At 40.3% G+C, this 18,941-nt stretch overlaps 1 protein-coding gene across 5 annotated transcripts in view; it reads left to right on the forward strand.

Moving 5' to 3' along the window:
- Positions 1 to 18,941, forward strand: part of cobl (cordon-bleu WH2 repeat protein) — a 43,460-nt gene that overhangs the window by 21,469 nt on the left and 3,050 nt on the right. For 4 of the 5 annotated variants that reach the window (XM_019880027.1, XM_019880030.1, XM_019880029.1 and 1 more), the window contains 9 exons: positions 1,064 to 1,240; positions 6,719 to 7,292; positions 8,646 to 8,789; positions 12,001 to 12,322; positions 14,834 to 14,931; positions 15,260 to 15,400; positions 15,727 to 17,405; positions 18,191 to 18,301; positions 18,591 to 18,866. In XM_019880027.1, coding sequence (XP_019735586.1) covers positions 1,064 to 1,240; positions 6,719 to 7,292; positions 8,646 to 8,789; positions 12,001 to 12,322; positions 14,834 to 14,931; positions 15,260 to 15,400; positions 15,727 to 17,405; positions 18,191 to 18,301; positions 18,591 to 18,866 — 3,522 coding nt within the window. The remainder of the gene's footprint in view (positions 1 to 1,063; positions 1,241 to 6,718; positions 7,293 to 8,645; positions 8,790 to 12,000; positions 12,323 to 14,833; positions 14,932 to 15,259; positions 15,401 to 15,726; positions 17,406 to 18,190; positions 18,302 to 18,590; positions 18,867 to 18,941) is intronic. The other variant, XM_019880031.1, reaches the window with a different exon arrangement.

An 18,941-nucleotide genomic window follows, 5' to 3' on the forward strand; every position in this document is an offset into this window, starting at 1 on the left:
CACCGAACAGCATGCTGGGAAGTGCACGGCCTCAGCATCACTATAATTTATTATTTCATTTTGTAGATATGCATTTTAATATAGTTGTATTAGCTATTTCACTATTTATATAATTTTGACACTGTTATTCCTCTGTGCATCAGGAAATCATTTTGACATTCACTGAGTGGGCAGGCAATGGGCGTGACTAGCGTAGACCTTGCACCAACTACTTGCTTGCTGCAGCATGAGCTTTTCCTTGAATTAATCAGGGACACGCTGTGGAAAAAAAAAAACCATCATAATGTTGGTGAACGTCAGATAACTGCAACCAATCAAAATTGTAATGTACATCTCTACTCATGCTACTTGAATCTCTGAAATTATAACAATCACATTTTGGATCATGTAGGCATTACAGTAATCCTTTTTCTCCCCATAAACGTTCACTGAAGAGAAAAAAACGTAACATCGCTTATTGTTAGAAAACTATGACCAGTTGTCAACAACATTCATGTGCACATCTCTACGTTTACCCAGATCAATCTTTGAAAATAAAACAATTGCCACAATGTTTTGCATTGAATGGGCATTAAAAAAAATCGTGATTAGATTTTCCAAATTCTTTCAGCCCTTTTAATTATCCTACTTCAGGACTATGACACTTAGCAGCACATTTTACTTCAGAAGTTTAAAAAGTCTTGAGATTTTGTTATACACAGATTCAAGACCCCCATCTCAGATTGTTTTCTTTTGAGGGATGGGCTGAAGTGTCAACAGGTGACAAAAGTGCCTTGAGTGTTAACATAAAAAAAACAAAACAAAACATTATTTAATGGTAGAGTACCATTTTTTTAATCAAGGTCATCTTAATTAATTTTTGTTTCATTATTTAATGTGGAATATCACTCATTTTTTCCGGGTGTGTTTTGATAACCACATTGGCTTTGTTATTAGAATTTATTCAATATCACACTAGTATACTGTATTTATTAGAAAAAGATGTCGTCTTTGTCTTAGTGTGTGTTTTCAAGTGAATACTGTATTTGGAAATTTTACTTGAAACCTTTTTTTATATCCCTAGGCACTATCAGCAGTCCAAGCTGTTCCCAACAAAGTGGATCAACCTCGTACCTTAGACCCATCACACTCAGTCATGAATGTTTTCAGGACATCACCAAAGTGTGACACCAAGAAGAGGAGGGCACCAGCACCCCCTGCAGGGTCCCTGACCTTCTCGAGTAGTTTGGAGAGTTATCAGGTGAGTAGATAGGAATGGAGAATTACATAAGTGCCATGACAAGATTTCCCAAAAATGATGGTGTGTCAAAATGCTTAGTGTGGCTTGAATGCCCACTTCAACCTGAGTGTAACTTTCACCATCTGAAAATAAAGTCCATAACATTTAATTGTTTTCAATACTGGTTAAAAATAGCCCATTGAGAAATGCATAGTCATATACATAAACATTTAAATTTGAAGAATTAAAGTTCATAGAGAAGTTCAGACAATTAAAATAAAAAAACTAAAACCAATGTTGTCCTTTTTATTCCAAGGGCTGCATACAGAAAAATCAGAACAGGCAGGGGGCCACACAAAAATGGTTTATTTGTTCATGTTGTTGATAACTGTTAGTTTTGCTGTTGTTGCAATTAAGCATGACAAAGTGTTATGTGTCTATACTTTGATTTTGAGGTACCAACTACAGGGTTTCGAATGATGACCTTGATTGTTTTTTGCTGTGCGCACCTCAATAATTTGCAGTTGTCCAGCCGAAATGTGAAATCTTTGGTATTTGGAAATTAATTGAAATGTTTTGGGGAAACTATTGCTAAAATGTTTATGAACTCTTTAAAAATCCTGTCTGAGGCATTCCAGATAATTTAGTTGAACCAGAAGTTGAGTGGGTTCACTGTGAAATACAAGGTTAACATTTAACCCAAAAAAAAAAAAAACGATGACGACCGAGGGGGCTATGTGTTGAATGTGGTGTTGCAATGAATATAGATCCACAATTTTTTTTTTTTATGCTAGTTGAATCCACTAATTCTTCAGTGTATTTTTGCATGTAAATCATCAGGATTTGAAAGGCACACTGTTCAGCTCGAGGTATTTCATATCTTAAGTTGTGGTGCCCATGTGATCCTCAAATATAACGTGTGACAACCATTGTCTATTATTTTTATTGTTTTAAGTTGAGTGCTTGGTGCTCTCAGGTACCAAGCGCTCTAAAATGAAAAAATGGAGTAGCACGACATTCAACAATGTCTTGCATCTTCTATTTTGGAAGCGACCTTTAAACTACAAATCTTGACTTTGCCTGTTTATTTGTCATCGTCAGCGTCACGCCCTTCGACATCAGTTGCTCTTCATGTACTCACATAGAGGAAGTGTAATCAATTTACTTTTTAGATTAAGAGTAATGGAAACAATACAGCTAAAGCGCTTTGTTCCAGCTGCAGATGTTGTGAAAGTGCTACATGAATAAACATGTATTGTATAATATGCAGGTTGGCCGCAGAGAGTCACATCACCTCAGGACTTGACTGACAAAAATGAATTTATCTGTGTTGCTTTCACGAACACCTTGTCTAAATTTTTAACCTGTCTGACACGGTCTCATGGATATTCATAGCTATCCATGTATAGCCAGGTGGTGCCAAAGTACACGTGCCACGTTTGATAAAGACGTTTTCAGCTATCTACTTTACTGCAGAATAGGAGGTGGACCTTGTGTAAATATGTCCTGCGTCTCTGTTGTTTAAGAGGAAGTGGAACGATAACAGAATAACTGAAGTGGGTGCTTCAACTGAGGGTGTGTCAGTAAATTTTTACAGTCCGTCATTCGCCAGCGGTGGAGTCACCCATCCGTCATCGGCAGTCTCATTAGTTCACGCTGAGCGAGTGTGCGCTTTCAAAGCAGAACACAACCTTTCCCTAACCATGTCACAACCCTTAGTGGAGCTAATCCAAGCATGCGCTATTGATAAATATGCACTTTGAAGACCATCCGTTATCTGATCCGCTTACCATCACGAGAGTCACGATCCATATCCAATATACGTGCCATATTTGCACCCATGGCACATCTGCAAACTACAAAGCTGAACTTGATATTTTTCTGTCTCTAAATTATTTTGAGAAACCATGCACATAGTCAGTGTATAAAAATGACCCACAACCCCCAAAAAGAAAATAGTTGTGAAATCTGGACTGCTGTGTGTACATTTCTTTGACTAAATATGTGCTAGAATACATGTACTTTCATCTTTTGTTCAGAATCAGCTACTTATTACAAGTACCTCGCGCAACTTCCTTCTCATTCATCCCCGCAGCGCCACGATGCTTTTACACAGTCAGACGCTGAGCGTCTACTTGCTTTGTAGAGTGGGTTGGTCTACTGTGCGAACCTGAACGGTCATTGGACAAATACTGGGCTTTATCTTGCCCAGCGTCTCTGGGGCCCCATGGCACAGTGGACTGGTCTGGATGCTCTGCTTCTGCACAATGATTGGATGATCTTTCTGAGACGCAAAAATTGAGCTTCTCATTTGAATGACCAGGAGCCGCCACTGGTGTCTTGACATATGTGAATATCATTAATTAAAGCATGTAATATTATTCAAGGCAATTAAGCAGATTTCAGAAATGTGTACCAAATTGGTAACCTTTCACTTGAATCAGAGATCAGAAATATTGAGAAGAGCCCAGTGGGATTTTTTTTGCTTGTTTTTTTGGGGTATTTTAGCTGTTTTAGGTCAATATGCTTTTTTTGGGACCCGTGACCTATGTTCTGCATTGACACTGAGTAGCACATTTAGTTCCAGAATTCCTTCATAGTCTTTGGACGTTGTTGTACCCTTCACAGGTTTTAAACATTCTGCAAAGTCCCTTCATAACTAAGCATTCTCTATGTATCAGGGTGATCTTTTCTTTGTGTGCTTCATTTTTGAATGCGTAAACGGAGCTGATGTGGCCTATATTATTTTTATATGGTGCTATTCATCCAAGCTGATGTACACATACAGTATATAGGTTTACACTGTAAGTCTCTGTCATACAGGCACATACTCCATTTCACATTCCATATAAGGGCTGTCATGTTGCCTTGGTACAAAGCCCCTCACCCATCAAGAGTGCCTCAAAACAAGTGATGAATGGTCACGCCACCAGGTTGAAGCCTCCATGGGTGGTCCTATCTGATCAACATGCTCGTACATGGGGCCCTTTGCCTCTCAACCCATAGAGTGGAAAATTTAATAGACACGCCAAACTGTCCTGTCAGGCCCCTCTCATCGCTTTTGCAGAAACACACATTCCCTTTTCTAACCCACCCGTGTTCTCATGTGTTGTTTCTCACTTACTGTCAATGAAGACCATAACGTATCCTGTGGGAGAGGGGAAACGCATGCAAATTAAATGTAAACTCATTTTGAGGTGTTTCTGCAATTTCAATGTTGCGATCTTGACTGTGAAGAAATACTGCTGGTCAGTTTGGCCCAAACTTAAAAATGTTCTGCCCAAAAGGTAAAAAGAGCAGCATTGTGTGAGTTTTGCTGACTTGTGTTATACTCTGCAGGGAACATTCAAAAACATGCTTTGACAGATAAACGTGCACACGCTCCACACGCACATTTGTCTTCATTGTAAAGTCAGTCATCCATTTCAGCTTCAACTTTGACCCACATCCACTGGTATGTGACTGTATTCATGTATGTATGAATGCAAGTGAGGCAGAGGAGTGGGGGACCGTGGAGCGAGAAAGACAACCAGTTGGGGGCCATTTAGATTTACATAGTATGCCACGCAGTGAGTTCATTCACTTGTCTTGCCGTCTTGTCCTGCCGCATGATGAAATGCTACATGCAGCTCCAGGCTTGTTGTCTGTGTGTCTGCATGGGAGAGTTGAATTCAGAAGTAATGGGGTCCCCTTCGAAAGCTGTTGAAACCTGCCCGTAGTCCTTCACATTGTATCAGAGATAATTGACTTCATGAAGACCAACCAGTCTTTCAACCCATTGACCCTCCCCTCCACTCCCCTATAGCAAAGATTTAAAAAGCAAGTATGAATAGCTTTTGGACCGCAGTTGCCCGTAACCTTATTTTACTTTTTTGCCGTCATTTCATTGGTCATTGCTTGTGATTTCTGTAAGACAGATCATACAGACAAGTGTTTTAAATGCCTATATTTGTTTGCACTTTTACATAATTTAGGTTTTATCCCATCTGGCAACCCATCTATTTGTGGCCCGTAAATTCAACCTCTACGGTGATCAATGGTTCAACATTAGAACATTGTCATCTAGCAGGAGTGCATTACAAATCAGCCATGCTCCATGTTCCGACCATAAATATGATACTTCACAGTTATAGAATAAATTATAGTGATGCAAAGAAGTACTTCATCAAATTAATTGCATCACTGGCAGATTTTATAATGTTTGTTTTTTGGGGAAATTAAGAGGAATGTTGGCATTGTGAATTGAACACTCAGATGCTTGCCAAAACTCCACTTGGATTTAATTACTTGATAGTTGACAGTCTCATTTCACAGACTGATGTACAGTGTATGGTTTTACACACACACACACACACACACACACACACACACACACACACACAGGTAAAAGATAGTTTGAAGTTTAACATTTCCAAAATAAACGTTTCCATCATATAATGACCCATTAGAGCACCAGAGTAGACACAAAGTCTATATTCAACCCTTTTTGAGCTGATGTCTGCTTCATATTTTGCTATTGTCAGTATAGACGACGAAAAACACTTCCAACATCTTTGATGTACAGCCAGCATGAAAGGATTGACTGTGTGTTTCCTCTATGGCTTTTTGCAATGTGAGAAAAGAGGACTATCCACTATTGTTATCAGAGCTGACAAATGCTCCGGATGGTCCGTATTTCGTTCCGGACATCTCTCCACATGATCTCATTATGGCCAGAACAAGTGGTGTGCTGGATCTTAAAAAACAAAAAAATTATCATTAAAAAAAAAAAAATTGTTCACATTGCCCAAAAAAGGTTGAAAATGCGCAAAAAGTGTCGCAGCGGAAGCTACGTGGACGCTCGCATGCCAGTCCAAAGTTAGCTGAAAGCTAATGACTTCACTCGGCCCTGATCGCTGCTACTGTTCATACTGTATATTCTACACGATAGGTGTCAAAGTCAAGGCCCGGGGACCAGATCTGGACAGTCACATCATTTTATGTGGCCCTCGAAAGCAAATCAAGCATTTTCAAGTTCCATGATGCTTGCTGAAGTCTGAGACAAAATTTCACATTTTCAAATGTAATCCACAATAACAGTCATTATTCTTGACTTCTGATTTTAAAACTAGTTATTCATCCATTTGTTGTGCGCTGTGTATGTAATATGTGGAGGTGATTAAACATTTATAATGGTTTCCCCAAATTCATAACGGCCCTCCAAGGGAAATCGTAACTACAATGTGACCCATGACAAAAATGAGTTTGACACCCCTGTTCTACACGTAAATGACAATGAAGGTTTTATGATTGTAGTAGTTTGGTCTCTGGAGTAAAGTATTCCACATATAGTTTGTCTGTCCTTGTCTATTGCGTAAGTGAGTACTGCTTGTGTTGATGAATGTGCACTGCCCCCAATGAAATAAATAAATAAATAGTTGATCTCCATTGCTCAACCAGCACTTTGAGGTAGGTACCACTATAATTTATTTTCTCTCCTTTTTCACTGTTTTCCATCAGATGGGCTCTGTCTCAGAATGCCAGCAGAGGAAAAGAAAGGCTCCAGCCCCTCCTTTGACCCCGGATTCCATCACCCCAGACCCTTATGGTGCACCTACTTCAGCTACTTCCACCCCTGATAGCCAAACAAGTGAAAACCATTCTCCAGCCTTCTGCACTAAGATGCCCCAGTCAACCACAATCTCTTCTTCCGCTGTAAAAACAACAGCGAAGCCACAATCCCCGAAGCTCAAGGATCACCCTCCATCTGTTTTCACTGTTGCACCCATCAGTGCCTCCCCAACTCCTAGCAGCAGCACTGCCGACAGTCAAGTTCTTCAGGACTCCAGCTCTGAACTCAGCCACAGCCCTGACTCCGATCTTGACACAGATGACGTTGTTTCCCATTATAGTACCCTCACTAGCAGTACCAGTACTGCAAGCGGATCGGTGCATAGCAAACTCCCGACAAAAAGTTCCAGTACCAAAATTAAGGAATTAGATAAGGTTAGCAATAGGATCTCCAGGGCAGCGAGTGAGTCAGTCCTTAACCTTCAACTGGATGAAGTTGAAAGCAACGGACACGGTACAATGGGTAAATATGAGCACAACACAACAGCACAGCACAAAAGGGTACAAAGTGTGCACTAAACGGGTCAGAAATAGCTTCATGTTGAAGTGTAGCTTTAAATCATGATTACTCTGTAATTTACATTTTATTGTAGTAATAATTTTAACATTGGACCATCCTCCCTTCTAAAGCTACAGACGTGATATAAAATCAAGGACTATTTTGTTATGATAACGCTTTAATAATCCATGTTATGGAGACCATCAAGGAATCATTTTACCACGTCTGTGATTTAATTTCCATCATTTATCATTCACAATTTTCTGCTTCAGCTAGGGAAACATTGAGAATATTTTCGAAGGAAATTATGTGTTTGATCAATAAGATACTGACATTGTAGGTAAACACTCAAGCATTATTTACCGTGAAGTTACCTGAAGTGGTTTTAAAAGTAACTTTTCTAAGTAGTACCTAGTAAGTTTTCGAACCTGGTCAAAGATTGCCTGATGCTCGAGTTACAAGTGCAGGTAGTTTTCGTCTTATTTTTAATAATAATAATAATAATAATAATAATACATGTATTTTTCATAGTACTCAAAGACACTTTACAAGAGTTTAAAACACGGGATAAAAATGTACACTTTAAAACAATGTATACATGATTTAAAACAAACACATTTTGAAAAAGAAAAACAAAGGAAAAGTGGGTAAAAGAGATTAAAAGGCGTTAAACACGATACAGTAGTCCTTGAATTCTTGCCCTCAATTTATCAGTCCTTTCTTTTCATCCCATTTTTTCCTCTCTTTGCCTCCCTTGTCAATATGCATGTAGCCACGCACATAATCCCTCAAAGATGGCGGTTGCAAAAACGAACACATCCACCGCAGATCTAAACAGGATCTACTTGAACCTCAGAAAACACTATTGATCAGGTCTTTTTTCATGGCAGAGTGAGGCTGCAGCAGAGGGCTGTAATGAGTGACAGAGGCAGAGATGATAGAGTTGTAGACCTTAGAAAAGAGGTGAGGAAGGTGAGAACGAGGGAGTTCAAAGATGGGAAGGTTTCGGCATCAGGATGAATATAATTGAGGTAGAATCAAGTTTGAGGTGGTTTCAAATAGATGTTTAACAAGAGGATAACAATAAGAATAGTTTTTAGTCTGGAGTAGAACAAACAGCATGAGAATCAGTATTTAATCTATTTGCCTACAGGGAGGGGTACCTTTCACTTTTGAACCGGTTCAATTTCAATTCCCAGTACCTGGAAATTAGTTATTTTATTTTGAGCATCATAGAGGTTTGTGGAGAAGAGATCAGAGAATATTACTTCCTATTTACTCGTACAATGATATTGCGCGCATGCCATTTCCTTCCAGGAACAACTGGTCACCCAGCGCCACCCAAGCCCCGTCGATCGCCAGCCTGGGAACACCCAACCCTATCAACCCTTCCTCTGTTCTCACCTTCAGAAACCAGTGCCCCACAGAGCACCGTCGAGGAGGAGGAAGACGCTTCACAGTGTAGGTGCCATATGGACTCACTTTTTGCTTAGTTATTTATTTTCCCCCAGAATAATTGGAGAACACACACACACACAATATATATATATATATATATATATATATATATATATATATATATATATATATATATATATATATATATATATATATATATATATATATATATATATATATATATATATATATATATATATATATATATATATATATATATATATATATATATACATATACATACACACACACACACACACACACAGTCAAACCTCGGTTTTCAAACGTCTCTGTTCTTGACCAAATCGATTTTCGACCAAAGATTTTGAGGTTTTTATGCCTCGGATTACGACCGCAAATCAGTTCTCGGCCAAACTGAGCGCACTTGAATGTGCCAATTGACTCCTCTCGCCTTCCTTACACGAGGAAGTGACGCTTCCTCAGGTAGACGAGGAAGTGACTCTTCCTTGTGTAGCGTTCCATTGTGAGCAGACGTGTTCAATAAAGATTTTAAAAAAAAAAGAGCGTCCAACATCAGCGGATGTGTTCAATGAAGATTTTTTTTATATATATATATAGCTCTGAAAAAAAATGACACCACTGCAAACGTCTTTTTGTGTCTCTAGATTTTATCCTGAACCCATCTCCTTACCTGTCATATTTATTTTCCTGTATATCTGCTCTTTTCTTTACCCGCTGCCCCTGTCCTTTTTGTAGTGTACTGCTGTGGTCCTGTACGCCTGCGCTCCAAGAACCCTTGAAATCTTTCTCTGACACTTTCATCATCCACCTCCCCCCCCTTTTTTTTTTTTTGTCAGTCCGCTTTGCTTCTTCATCTTCTGCAGGATGTCACCCTTTTTCCCTTGTCATTGTTTGAAGATACTTTTCTCCGTTTGTGTTCACACATACATTTCTAGTTATGTCTAATGCAACGTTCTCTACTTTCTCTCATATTGAGCCAAATGGATGTAACTTCTTGTTTTTTACATTAGTTTCATCCTTTAGATCTGGTTACTATTGATTATGTGTGGATTCTCTGCTGAAATTAAAAATGGACACATAGTGTGCGGTCAGAAGGTTGTACCATGACAGATGAGCTCAAAAGGGAATCCGTGGATGTATCATATACAAAAGGGATTAATGAGGGATATGAAGATGTCACGATGGCAAGGCAATCTGATATTCGTAGCCAATAGTTTGGCCACATGATATCTTAATATCAATCATTTAACCATCTTATCTGTGGTCGATTCTTTTGAATTGGTTTTGAGACCCGAGACGAATAATGATCTGACAGATTCGGGAGGCGCAACATTACATTTTTTTTTCTCAGAACAAAATACTTTCTTTTAGTGACGCTAGTTAGTTCTCAGACAAAGTATACTGTGTATGTTTTCCGATTGATAAAAGTCAACTCGTAAACCAGTATGTTAGGATCAGCATGTTAAGAATAAGATTATTTTTGTTCAGTTTTTCTCTGTCGTTTCCATATTCAAGCCCCGTATTGACTTATATGAGGCAACCATGTAATACGAAAAAACATTTTATTATTCCAAAACTTGTCTCCTTATTAAAAATCATAGCATAAGCATAGTGGATATGCAGAACATCATATGACCAAACCGAGAGAACAGTTTAGCGGGCTTCCCCTGTATGCCTTGATAACTAGCATAGCAACAGGTTGGTTACATGATGGTTTGAAGCTGAACTTTTCTTTATGACTCGTGTTGTTCATTTATTTATCCAACTATATCTATACAAGAACTAAGCATAAACATGGCCAACTGTCATCTTTGGGAGCTCTTGAAGACATACTGTATTGTACAAAACCAAATACATTCTGGACGTTTAAAGTACCGACTGGTGCTTTGTCCCAGTCCCCTTCTATTGGATTCCGTCATGTGCTCGTGCCGGAAGGAAGTGCATTTGTTCGCTTGTTTTACCAAATATGGAACTTGGTTGCACATGTAGACCAGATTGTTTTTCAGTTAAGTCAAACAAAGTCTTGTTTTATTGGCGCCTAATAATGTTTAATCTGCTGAAATTATGTTTTGGGTGATAAAGATGGGTTTTGTGTGTTCACGCAAAAATGGCAGGAATAAAATATGTGTATGGACAGTGGTTTCTTTGCATTAAATTTGCATTGACTGCAACCAAAAGTACATGACAAAATTTGAGACACTGACGCTTGTGTCCAAGGTCACTAATAACAGAGATTTGATAGCTGTTGGTGTGGATGTTATTGTGTGTTTGCTGACAGAACAACTATTTATTACTCTATACTAAATGGATGCACAACTGCATGTGCTTGTATACGTGCAGTGGTTGTGGTTGTAGCTGGCATGACTGAGCTGTTGCTGTGAATGTGTTGGGAAGATAGCCTTGTGACTCAGCATCACCTCATAAACAGACAGCCTGAATATATGTGCGCACACCATGAGTAATATGCACCATTATAACCAAGGTGGCTCTCATTTCCAAGAATACAAAAGTATTGACCTTGCAGTTTTATGCATGCTGGCCCAAAAAGACAGTAAATGGCACAATATTTTGTGGGCTGAGAACCCAAAACAATGCTGTTAAAACATGTAATTATAAGGATGTGTTTACAGGATAGCCACCCAAACATCATTCAAGTTGTTTTATCAAGCCCCACAAATTGGTTGTGGTCTGGGTCTATGTATGTATATTTGGTTTGTATTCTGGCTTGCGTTTGTGGTGTTAGAATGAATGTTGAAACTATTGTTTGCCTGTGAAAGATGGTGACACTCCATCCTGTGTTTATTTTATAACAAGTGACTTTTTTTTTGTCCTTCAGCATTGCAATAACTCCAATAGTACGATTCAGTAACTATCAATTTTAGTGCTGCCGATCAATCTCGACAAATGTTTTTTTTTGTTTGTTTTTGTTTTGTTTTTGTAGTCAAATCACCAGTCTATTTATTGACTGTTTTTTTTTTTCTCTGTACTCATGTACGATACAGTCTCCTGATTTGCTGGTATCCACACAACATTTTAAGTATTTGCTCCATAGTATTTTCATAGAATGGGGTTTCTTGTCTTTAGACGAGGGATGCATGATACCATAACTCAATTTTAGATGGGCTTTTTGGAGAAAAAAAAATGCGTGTTAGTTTCAAGAAACAACAGTACTAATTGCTAACATTTTAGCAAACAGTGAATCCTGTGAGTAACAACTCTCTTTTTCTTTCAGCTTGGCTCCATTCTGTAAAGGGCATGGGAGCCAATGTCCAGGCCACTGAAACTAAAACACCTGAGGCTGAGACTTTGTCCCTGGGAAACAGCAGCAGTGGCAGCAGTTTGCCAGATCAAGGTTATGCCGCTTCTGAGGGAATGGTAGATGGTGACGACTCAGGCCTGGTGAGCTCCCCATGTGACACCCATCCCACATCCCCAGACGGGAGTTTGTTTTTGGATAGAGGTTTTGGAGCCAGAAGAGAGCGACTGACGAGGCCTGTCCAAGACATTTCCAGTGACAGTGATGAAGGATGTGCCACCTGGGGATCAAATCACGGGTAAATAAGTCATGAAACATGGTTTGATAAAGTCTGATTGACCAAAGTAGAGTTAAGGTAAATTAAGTTTGTCCGGTTTTATCTGCAACATTAATGATGTTGTTTTGTACAGTCTGACTTGTCACCCAAAGCACACTGTGGTCATTCGTTGGTACTCTGGTTAAGACCAAAACAAAAAACTACTGGGTAATCAAACAAAATGCAGAATGCACTCATTTGGTCCTTTCCGCATCATGTTCACTTTGGCCTTGTCATCGGAACAATTGCTTGAATTAACTTTGCGGTGCAACCTTTTTTATGCCACAGAGTGGTTTCACATGAAGAAATATTTTGATTGACCAACATCTAAATGAATCAAAATAAATTATTAAAAAATCCAACAGATCTCGTAATACGAAGGTGGAGCAGAGCGAGATCACATGCAGAGGAAAAAACAGCGGCGGCTGTGGGACAAAACCCTTCTCTCCACCTTCAGGCCAGGGGCTGTCACAGACTTACAAACAAAACCTTGATATATGCGTGCATGTAATAAGCACCAGTTTATCAAATACAACTGGAGATAAAAATCTTCAAAAAAGAGACTTCAAACTGTTTATTGCCACTTAAAATGTAGAGTTTACCTTCATATTAAATAAAGAGAATGACACAATGTGTAATTTAAACAAGCAAATGACATTGCCCAAATATTTGACAACTGTGGGCTTGTTGAAGCCCTTTGAGACTTAAGAATGGCCCACGAGCTTAATGCTAAAAAGGTGAGGGAAACATTGTTTCCCACCTTAGACAATATGATGCTCTGGTGGCCATTACTCTCCTAATTTTGCCGATCCCTTAAACAAACAAAAACCTCACCGCTCTCCAGACGAGAATTCAGTCATTGACGGAGAGATGTTGGACATCTTTCGCTCACCCACACATGAAGTAATTGCAGGTCTCAAGTGATTTGTAAGCTTTCGTGTCCTGTCGTGTATGTGTACGTATCATGTTTACTAAATAATTCACAATATCGTGATGTGTGAATTTCACACAGTTGAGAAATCCTCCTTTTTCTTGAATGGATTGATTCCATTGCTCAAACAAATTTTCGACTTGTATTGAACCAAGGACAATCTATTTAAACCTTCGGCCTCCGTCTTCTCTGCAGGAGTAACGTTAGAGGAAGATGAGTGTGACATTGTCATGAACAAAATAACAGGATATAAACAAAAGTCTGAGAAGAGGAATGACCGACACATGCTGTACGGTTGAGCCGCAAAACGGCACTTCCTCACAAGGTCACGTTGGACCCGTGACATCAGTGAATATGTATATATAGCTGCATTTGTCTTTTCTGCAGTCCTGCCATTGAAAATATCCCACCAGCATGATGCTGCTAGGACCAGTCGACCATGCTTCACTGTAGGGATGGTGTTAGCCAGGTGATTTACTGTGTCAGTTTGTCTCCGAACTTGACTTGTCACGTCGAGGTGCCTTTCGGCAACCTTCTGGCAGGCCTCGAAACAACCCTTATCCACACACAGATGGAGACATGCTGCAGAGAGACAGCAGTTGCAACGCATGTGTTGCACTTTACTCTTCTCTGTCTCCACGGATTCGTGCACCGTTCACTTTTGAGTTGAAGTGAAACAAACAGCATCGACGTTCTCTTGAATGCACAAGACGCATCTCTGCAAATCTCGCTTTAGACTGCCAAACAGTTTTGCTGTCAAAAATGACACCCCTGTATTTGGTGATTCGTGTCATGCCAGTATTTTTATCTGAAGATTTACTCATCACAGCTCATTTATATAACTGTCAGCAGTTAACTTTTAGGTTTTTTTGTTTGTTTGTTTTTTTTTTTTTGCTCGATTTAATTCTCAACATGTCTTTAGTTTCATACCCAAAAGTAGCATAGCATGGCTGCTGTTTTCTGTCGTTAATCAAAGGCCTTCGTTGAAAGCGAATATCATTCATTCATTCATTCATTTTCCGAACCGCTTGATCCTCACCAGGGTCGCGGGGGGCGCTGGAGCCTATCCCAGCCGTCTTCGGGCAGTAGGCGGGGGACACCCTGAATCAGTTGCCAGCCATATCACTTTAATGGAATGAAATGTGTGTGATAATGTGCCCAGAATGGGAATTTAGGATCAATGATCTCATTCATAAACATTTAATGAACCCCGGCACTGATGCTTTTGTGTGGTGAGTGTTCCAGGAAAGCAAACTTTTTTTGTTCTGAGTTAAGAAGACAACCCTTCCCAAGTTCCTTTGAAGACAAATTCTATTGGATTTGGCTGTCTTGTTGTGGCTGAATTGCTAGTATCTCATGAGAATGGTCTTTTTAACCTCCAAAGCGAATTGAAATCTGAACTGCACAAAAAGTTGTGGATGTATGAAAATAATCAAATATGTCAAACGGGGCTGGATGGTATTATAGCTGTCCGCATGCCCTCATTGCTTTTGTGCATGCAAGAATACTATCCGATATCTGTGTGTTGTCTACTGCTTTTTATTTTTGTGTACCGTCCTTAGTCAAAGCAACCTCCAGGCAAAGTCACGAAACATAAAGAGCACCTTTGAAGAGAAATATAAATGGCTCCATCAGATGCACATGGAAGCAGACGTTTCAGGTGAGGTAGCAAGCCACAGCGTGATATTCTGCTGTAACGTTTAACAATCTGATGTGAAATGTATGTTTTGCTATCGTTTACTCTTCATATTTAACAATAGTTGAGTTTTTTTTTTTTTTTACCCAAGAATGATAAAATATAAAACATCGATCAAATCATAAAAGTGATAAAATAGGGTGTTCATGACACTTTGGTGAGTCACTAATGCATCAGAATTGTTAAATTTCAGTAGATAATATTCTCATAAATGTTCCTTAGTGGTTGTTGTATGTTTTGCCCTCCTTTAAGCTATTTCTCTTTTCCAAATAACTTGATCGCATGTCAACAGTGATTCACAGTGTGCCAGTATCTGCAGTGGACATGAATGTTCCTGTAACTGCCATAGATGAAATACTGGAAGACTTTAAACCTCTTGTCGAAGACAAAAAGGCAACAATACTCACTGGGAGCAAGTTAACATATCATCAAGGTAAGACAAATACACAGCCAAGATGCAGCAGTGTTTGATCTTTGCTGATTACATCAGCTTCAGGATTAAGCCAACTTATTTGTACCATTGAAATGATTGGAAATAGAATCAATCCCTGGAAGCAAATTATGCCCATAAAAACAAGGTAAGTTTTTCTGGGTTTAGTTTAGTTAAAAAGTAGAAATGAATGAAGCTTTTCTGCCTTTTTTTTTCTCAGCCGATGGGCTTGTGTGCGGGCATGCATGAGCATACAAGACAGAGTGGGGAATTTCCTCCGGGATTTGTGATAAGTTCCTCAAACTTTTTCTTTTTCTATTTTATCACAGGTTCAGAAAGTGCTGCAGAGTGGCGCAACGAAAACAATAATGCTTGCACAGCAGCTTCCACGAAAAAAAGTTGCATTGTGAATGCTAATCTTGATCAGTGTAGAATCACACTGGGAAATGGGTCAAGTGGGTGTACAAATGAAGAGAAAAATGAAGATGTGAAAGAGGATACACAAAGACCATTATCAGTGAAACCTTGCAAGTCCCAGGAACACAGCAAAAGTGTGCCGCTAAAAACTCTCAGATCTGATCCCATGACGTCGAAGAGTAACACTCATTGTTTACACGAGGACAGTGTCGTCCTGTCCCAAGCCAACCAGAGATCATTGTCCACGGAAAAAGTAGACAATACCAGTGTTTACCAAAATAACTCCAGCCCAAGTATGTTGCCCAGGAAAGTTACTTGCAATCCCACCTCTCGATTTGGAATGAAAACATTCACTGTTGTTCCTCCCAAGCCTTCTGTCATGCAAGGTGGTACTCAAAATGCGTCTGCCACATTAACTGCTGGTGCTCTTAAAATTGATGAGCAAGGAAATATCATGAAAATGTTTGGTCACCCCAACGGAGTCGTTGATGCAACACAATCAGGAATTACCAGAACTGAGGAGTGTCCACTTGTCGGAAAAGCCAAAGCCTTTTGGAGCTGCAGTGAAAGACAAGAATGTGCCCTTCCTTGCAGCACAGGTGTGACAGACAAGGCAAGGAGGAGCTTTGAGAACACTGAAAATGCTGGCAATGCTGTGGTGACATTGTCCACCGATCGACGGGAACTCCTGAAAACACAACGCGCAATTATAAATACTGCAATCAGTGCCGCGCCCAAAGAGGCTGGTAGAAAAGTCAATGACACAGTGAATAGTGTCATAAGTCCAAAAGAGCCCCAAGCAGAAATTAGTAAAGATATTTCAGTAGCTGAGAGAATTAAGCAACCACAACCAACACTCCCTTCAGACCTTCCTGCCTTCCTCAGACCAACCCGACGTACATCAAGCCAGTATGTGGCTTCTGCCATCAATAAATACACCCCCATGACATCAGCAAAACCCAAAATGGTGTCTTCGCCATCCCAGTCCACTCCTTTAACCCAACATGTTGCCTTCCATACACTGGGTCACTCCATACAAGTGAATCCACGCCAGTCCTCCAAGATATCATTGACAGATAACAAGTTTAATCAAGAGGGTCTTCACCGCCCTGGTCCTGTGAGGTCCATGAGCCACCCCGAATTTGCATCAGAAAGCCAAAGAGAAGTGGGAGATGACAAGGAAGGAAATTGTGGCGAATCCATCAACGACAGCTCCTGTTCACTAGGACCAGTATCGGACAGAATTAAACACTTTCAGTTGAGTGCTACCACTCAGATAGCCATCGTCGAACGGGATAGTCGAGATGTCAAAGCGAATCAGTGCAGAAGCCCCAGCCTTACGCGCAGGTCTCATCAACAATCAACTGCCAAACCCCTGACAGCCACTCATCAAACAGCGGCGGCAAAGCCAGAACCGTCACGTAGTATGTCAGACAGTGCTGTCATTCCTGGACCTCCACCTGTCAACATATTTGGACCAGTTAAAAAGTTTAAGCCAGTGGTCTGTCGCTCAATTGAGAAAGATACCTCTCTGCACAGTCACCTCATGGAGGCCATCCAGGCAAGAGGTGTCAAGGACAGGCTCAGGAAGGTGAAATCATCCGCTTCTGTTTTGTGTATTAATAATAATACATGGGGGGAGATCGGCCGATATTTTGAATTGCATGCAAAAAGGAATGTCATTAGCCAGGACCGGATCTGCCAATGAAGATATTGCGGTCACAGTGTTTCCCACATATACATGTCTCCGTAATGGGTTGTCACTAATCGATTTTGGTAGTATCTGGTCAATCTGGAACCAATGTATTCACTTTGTTTGCTGCATAGAGATCGTGCCACTCTGCTCATTGTGTCTATCTGGTAATCGACCCCCTCGCGTTCTTTTCTGGTACAGTACTGCAAATGTGGTCCACACGTATCAATAGTGTACAGATTTAAAATTGAGAGTCAATCCGTATCAGAGGCAGCAACATTGCAGTGTCGGTCCCCGCATCGCTCCAACAGTCGCAATGGCCGTCTCGTCACAGCACACGTGGTGTTGTTTTTAGTGGATCTGTGTTTATTTCCACTTGGAAACACCGCTCCATGTTGGGCAAAGCCTACGTACAGTCGACAGGATCTTCAGAGTTTAGGATTAAGCTGCGAAAACACTGTTATGGGAAGAAAATCAAAGCTGCAGTGCCCGACCATGAGCACATATACTATACTACTATCATTATGATATTATTATATAAACTCTGTGATCGGCCCCAAAAATCCAAATTGTGTAAAGCCTCCCCAAGGCAACATGAGTATACAGTAATACTGTTTTTTATGATATGTTGGCTAGAAGACACCCACATTACCACCTTTTTCCTCTTCTACTGGCATGACTAGACATCCTCATCTGGTGCCAGAAGCATGAAGGAAGCTTTTTCTGACGAGAATGAGAGGTCTGCTCTTCTTGCTGCGATTAGAGCCCAGAGCAGCACTGGAAGGCTGAGGAAGGTAAACTACTCAAGCGGCGACTTACCTGTATGTATCTTATGTCATTGCCAAAAAGTGAGAATTAGTCTTCGAAAAAATGAATGCTTTCATGAATGAGTGTCTTGTCAATTAACCTTTCCAATATATCCCATTCACCTTGAAATATGATGGTTTCAATGTGTCAATGGGTCGGCATAAGAGCAACTTCTGGCTTCAAGGCCAAGTTGGCAGCTGTGTACTTTGAGGAGTGCCTGCCATTCAGAATACCATATATTCACACTGCTGTGCGTTTCTGCCCTGTTTCCTACAGATTAAATCTGGAGCTTCTGATGAGTTAGAAAAGTTCAGGTCAGCTTCGGGGGAGCACCAAAGACCACTTTCTTCAACTTGCACTTCTCCTGTCTTTACAACATCTCCGCCGCCATCCACGCTCGCGACTTCTCCTACTCCTCCCACCGCCTTGCACCGGTCGAAGCTTACCACTGTGGATCGTCCGAATGCCAATGCCCTCATGAACCCCGCCTTGGCCAGGGAGGCTATGATGGAGGCCATCCGTTCTGGATCTGCTGCCGAGAAGCTCAAAAAGGTAGAAATCTGAGAGGGAGAATCTTTCATCCTGTGCCACTAAAGCTTGTAGAAACTCTTGAATTTATTATGCCTT

This window comes from Hippocampus comes, unplaced genomic scaffold (genome assembly GCF_001891065.2).
Source record: "Hippocampus comes isolate QL1 unplaced genomic scaffold, H_comes_QL1_v1.1 scaffold135, whole genome shotgun sequence".
Taxonomy (NCBI): domain Eukaryota; kingdom Metazoa; phylum Chordata; class Actinopteri; order Syngnathiformes; family Syngnathidae; genus Hippocampus; species Hippocampus comes.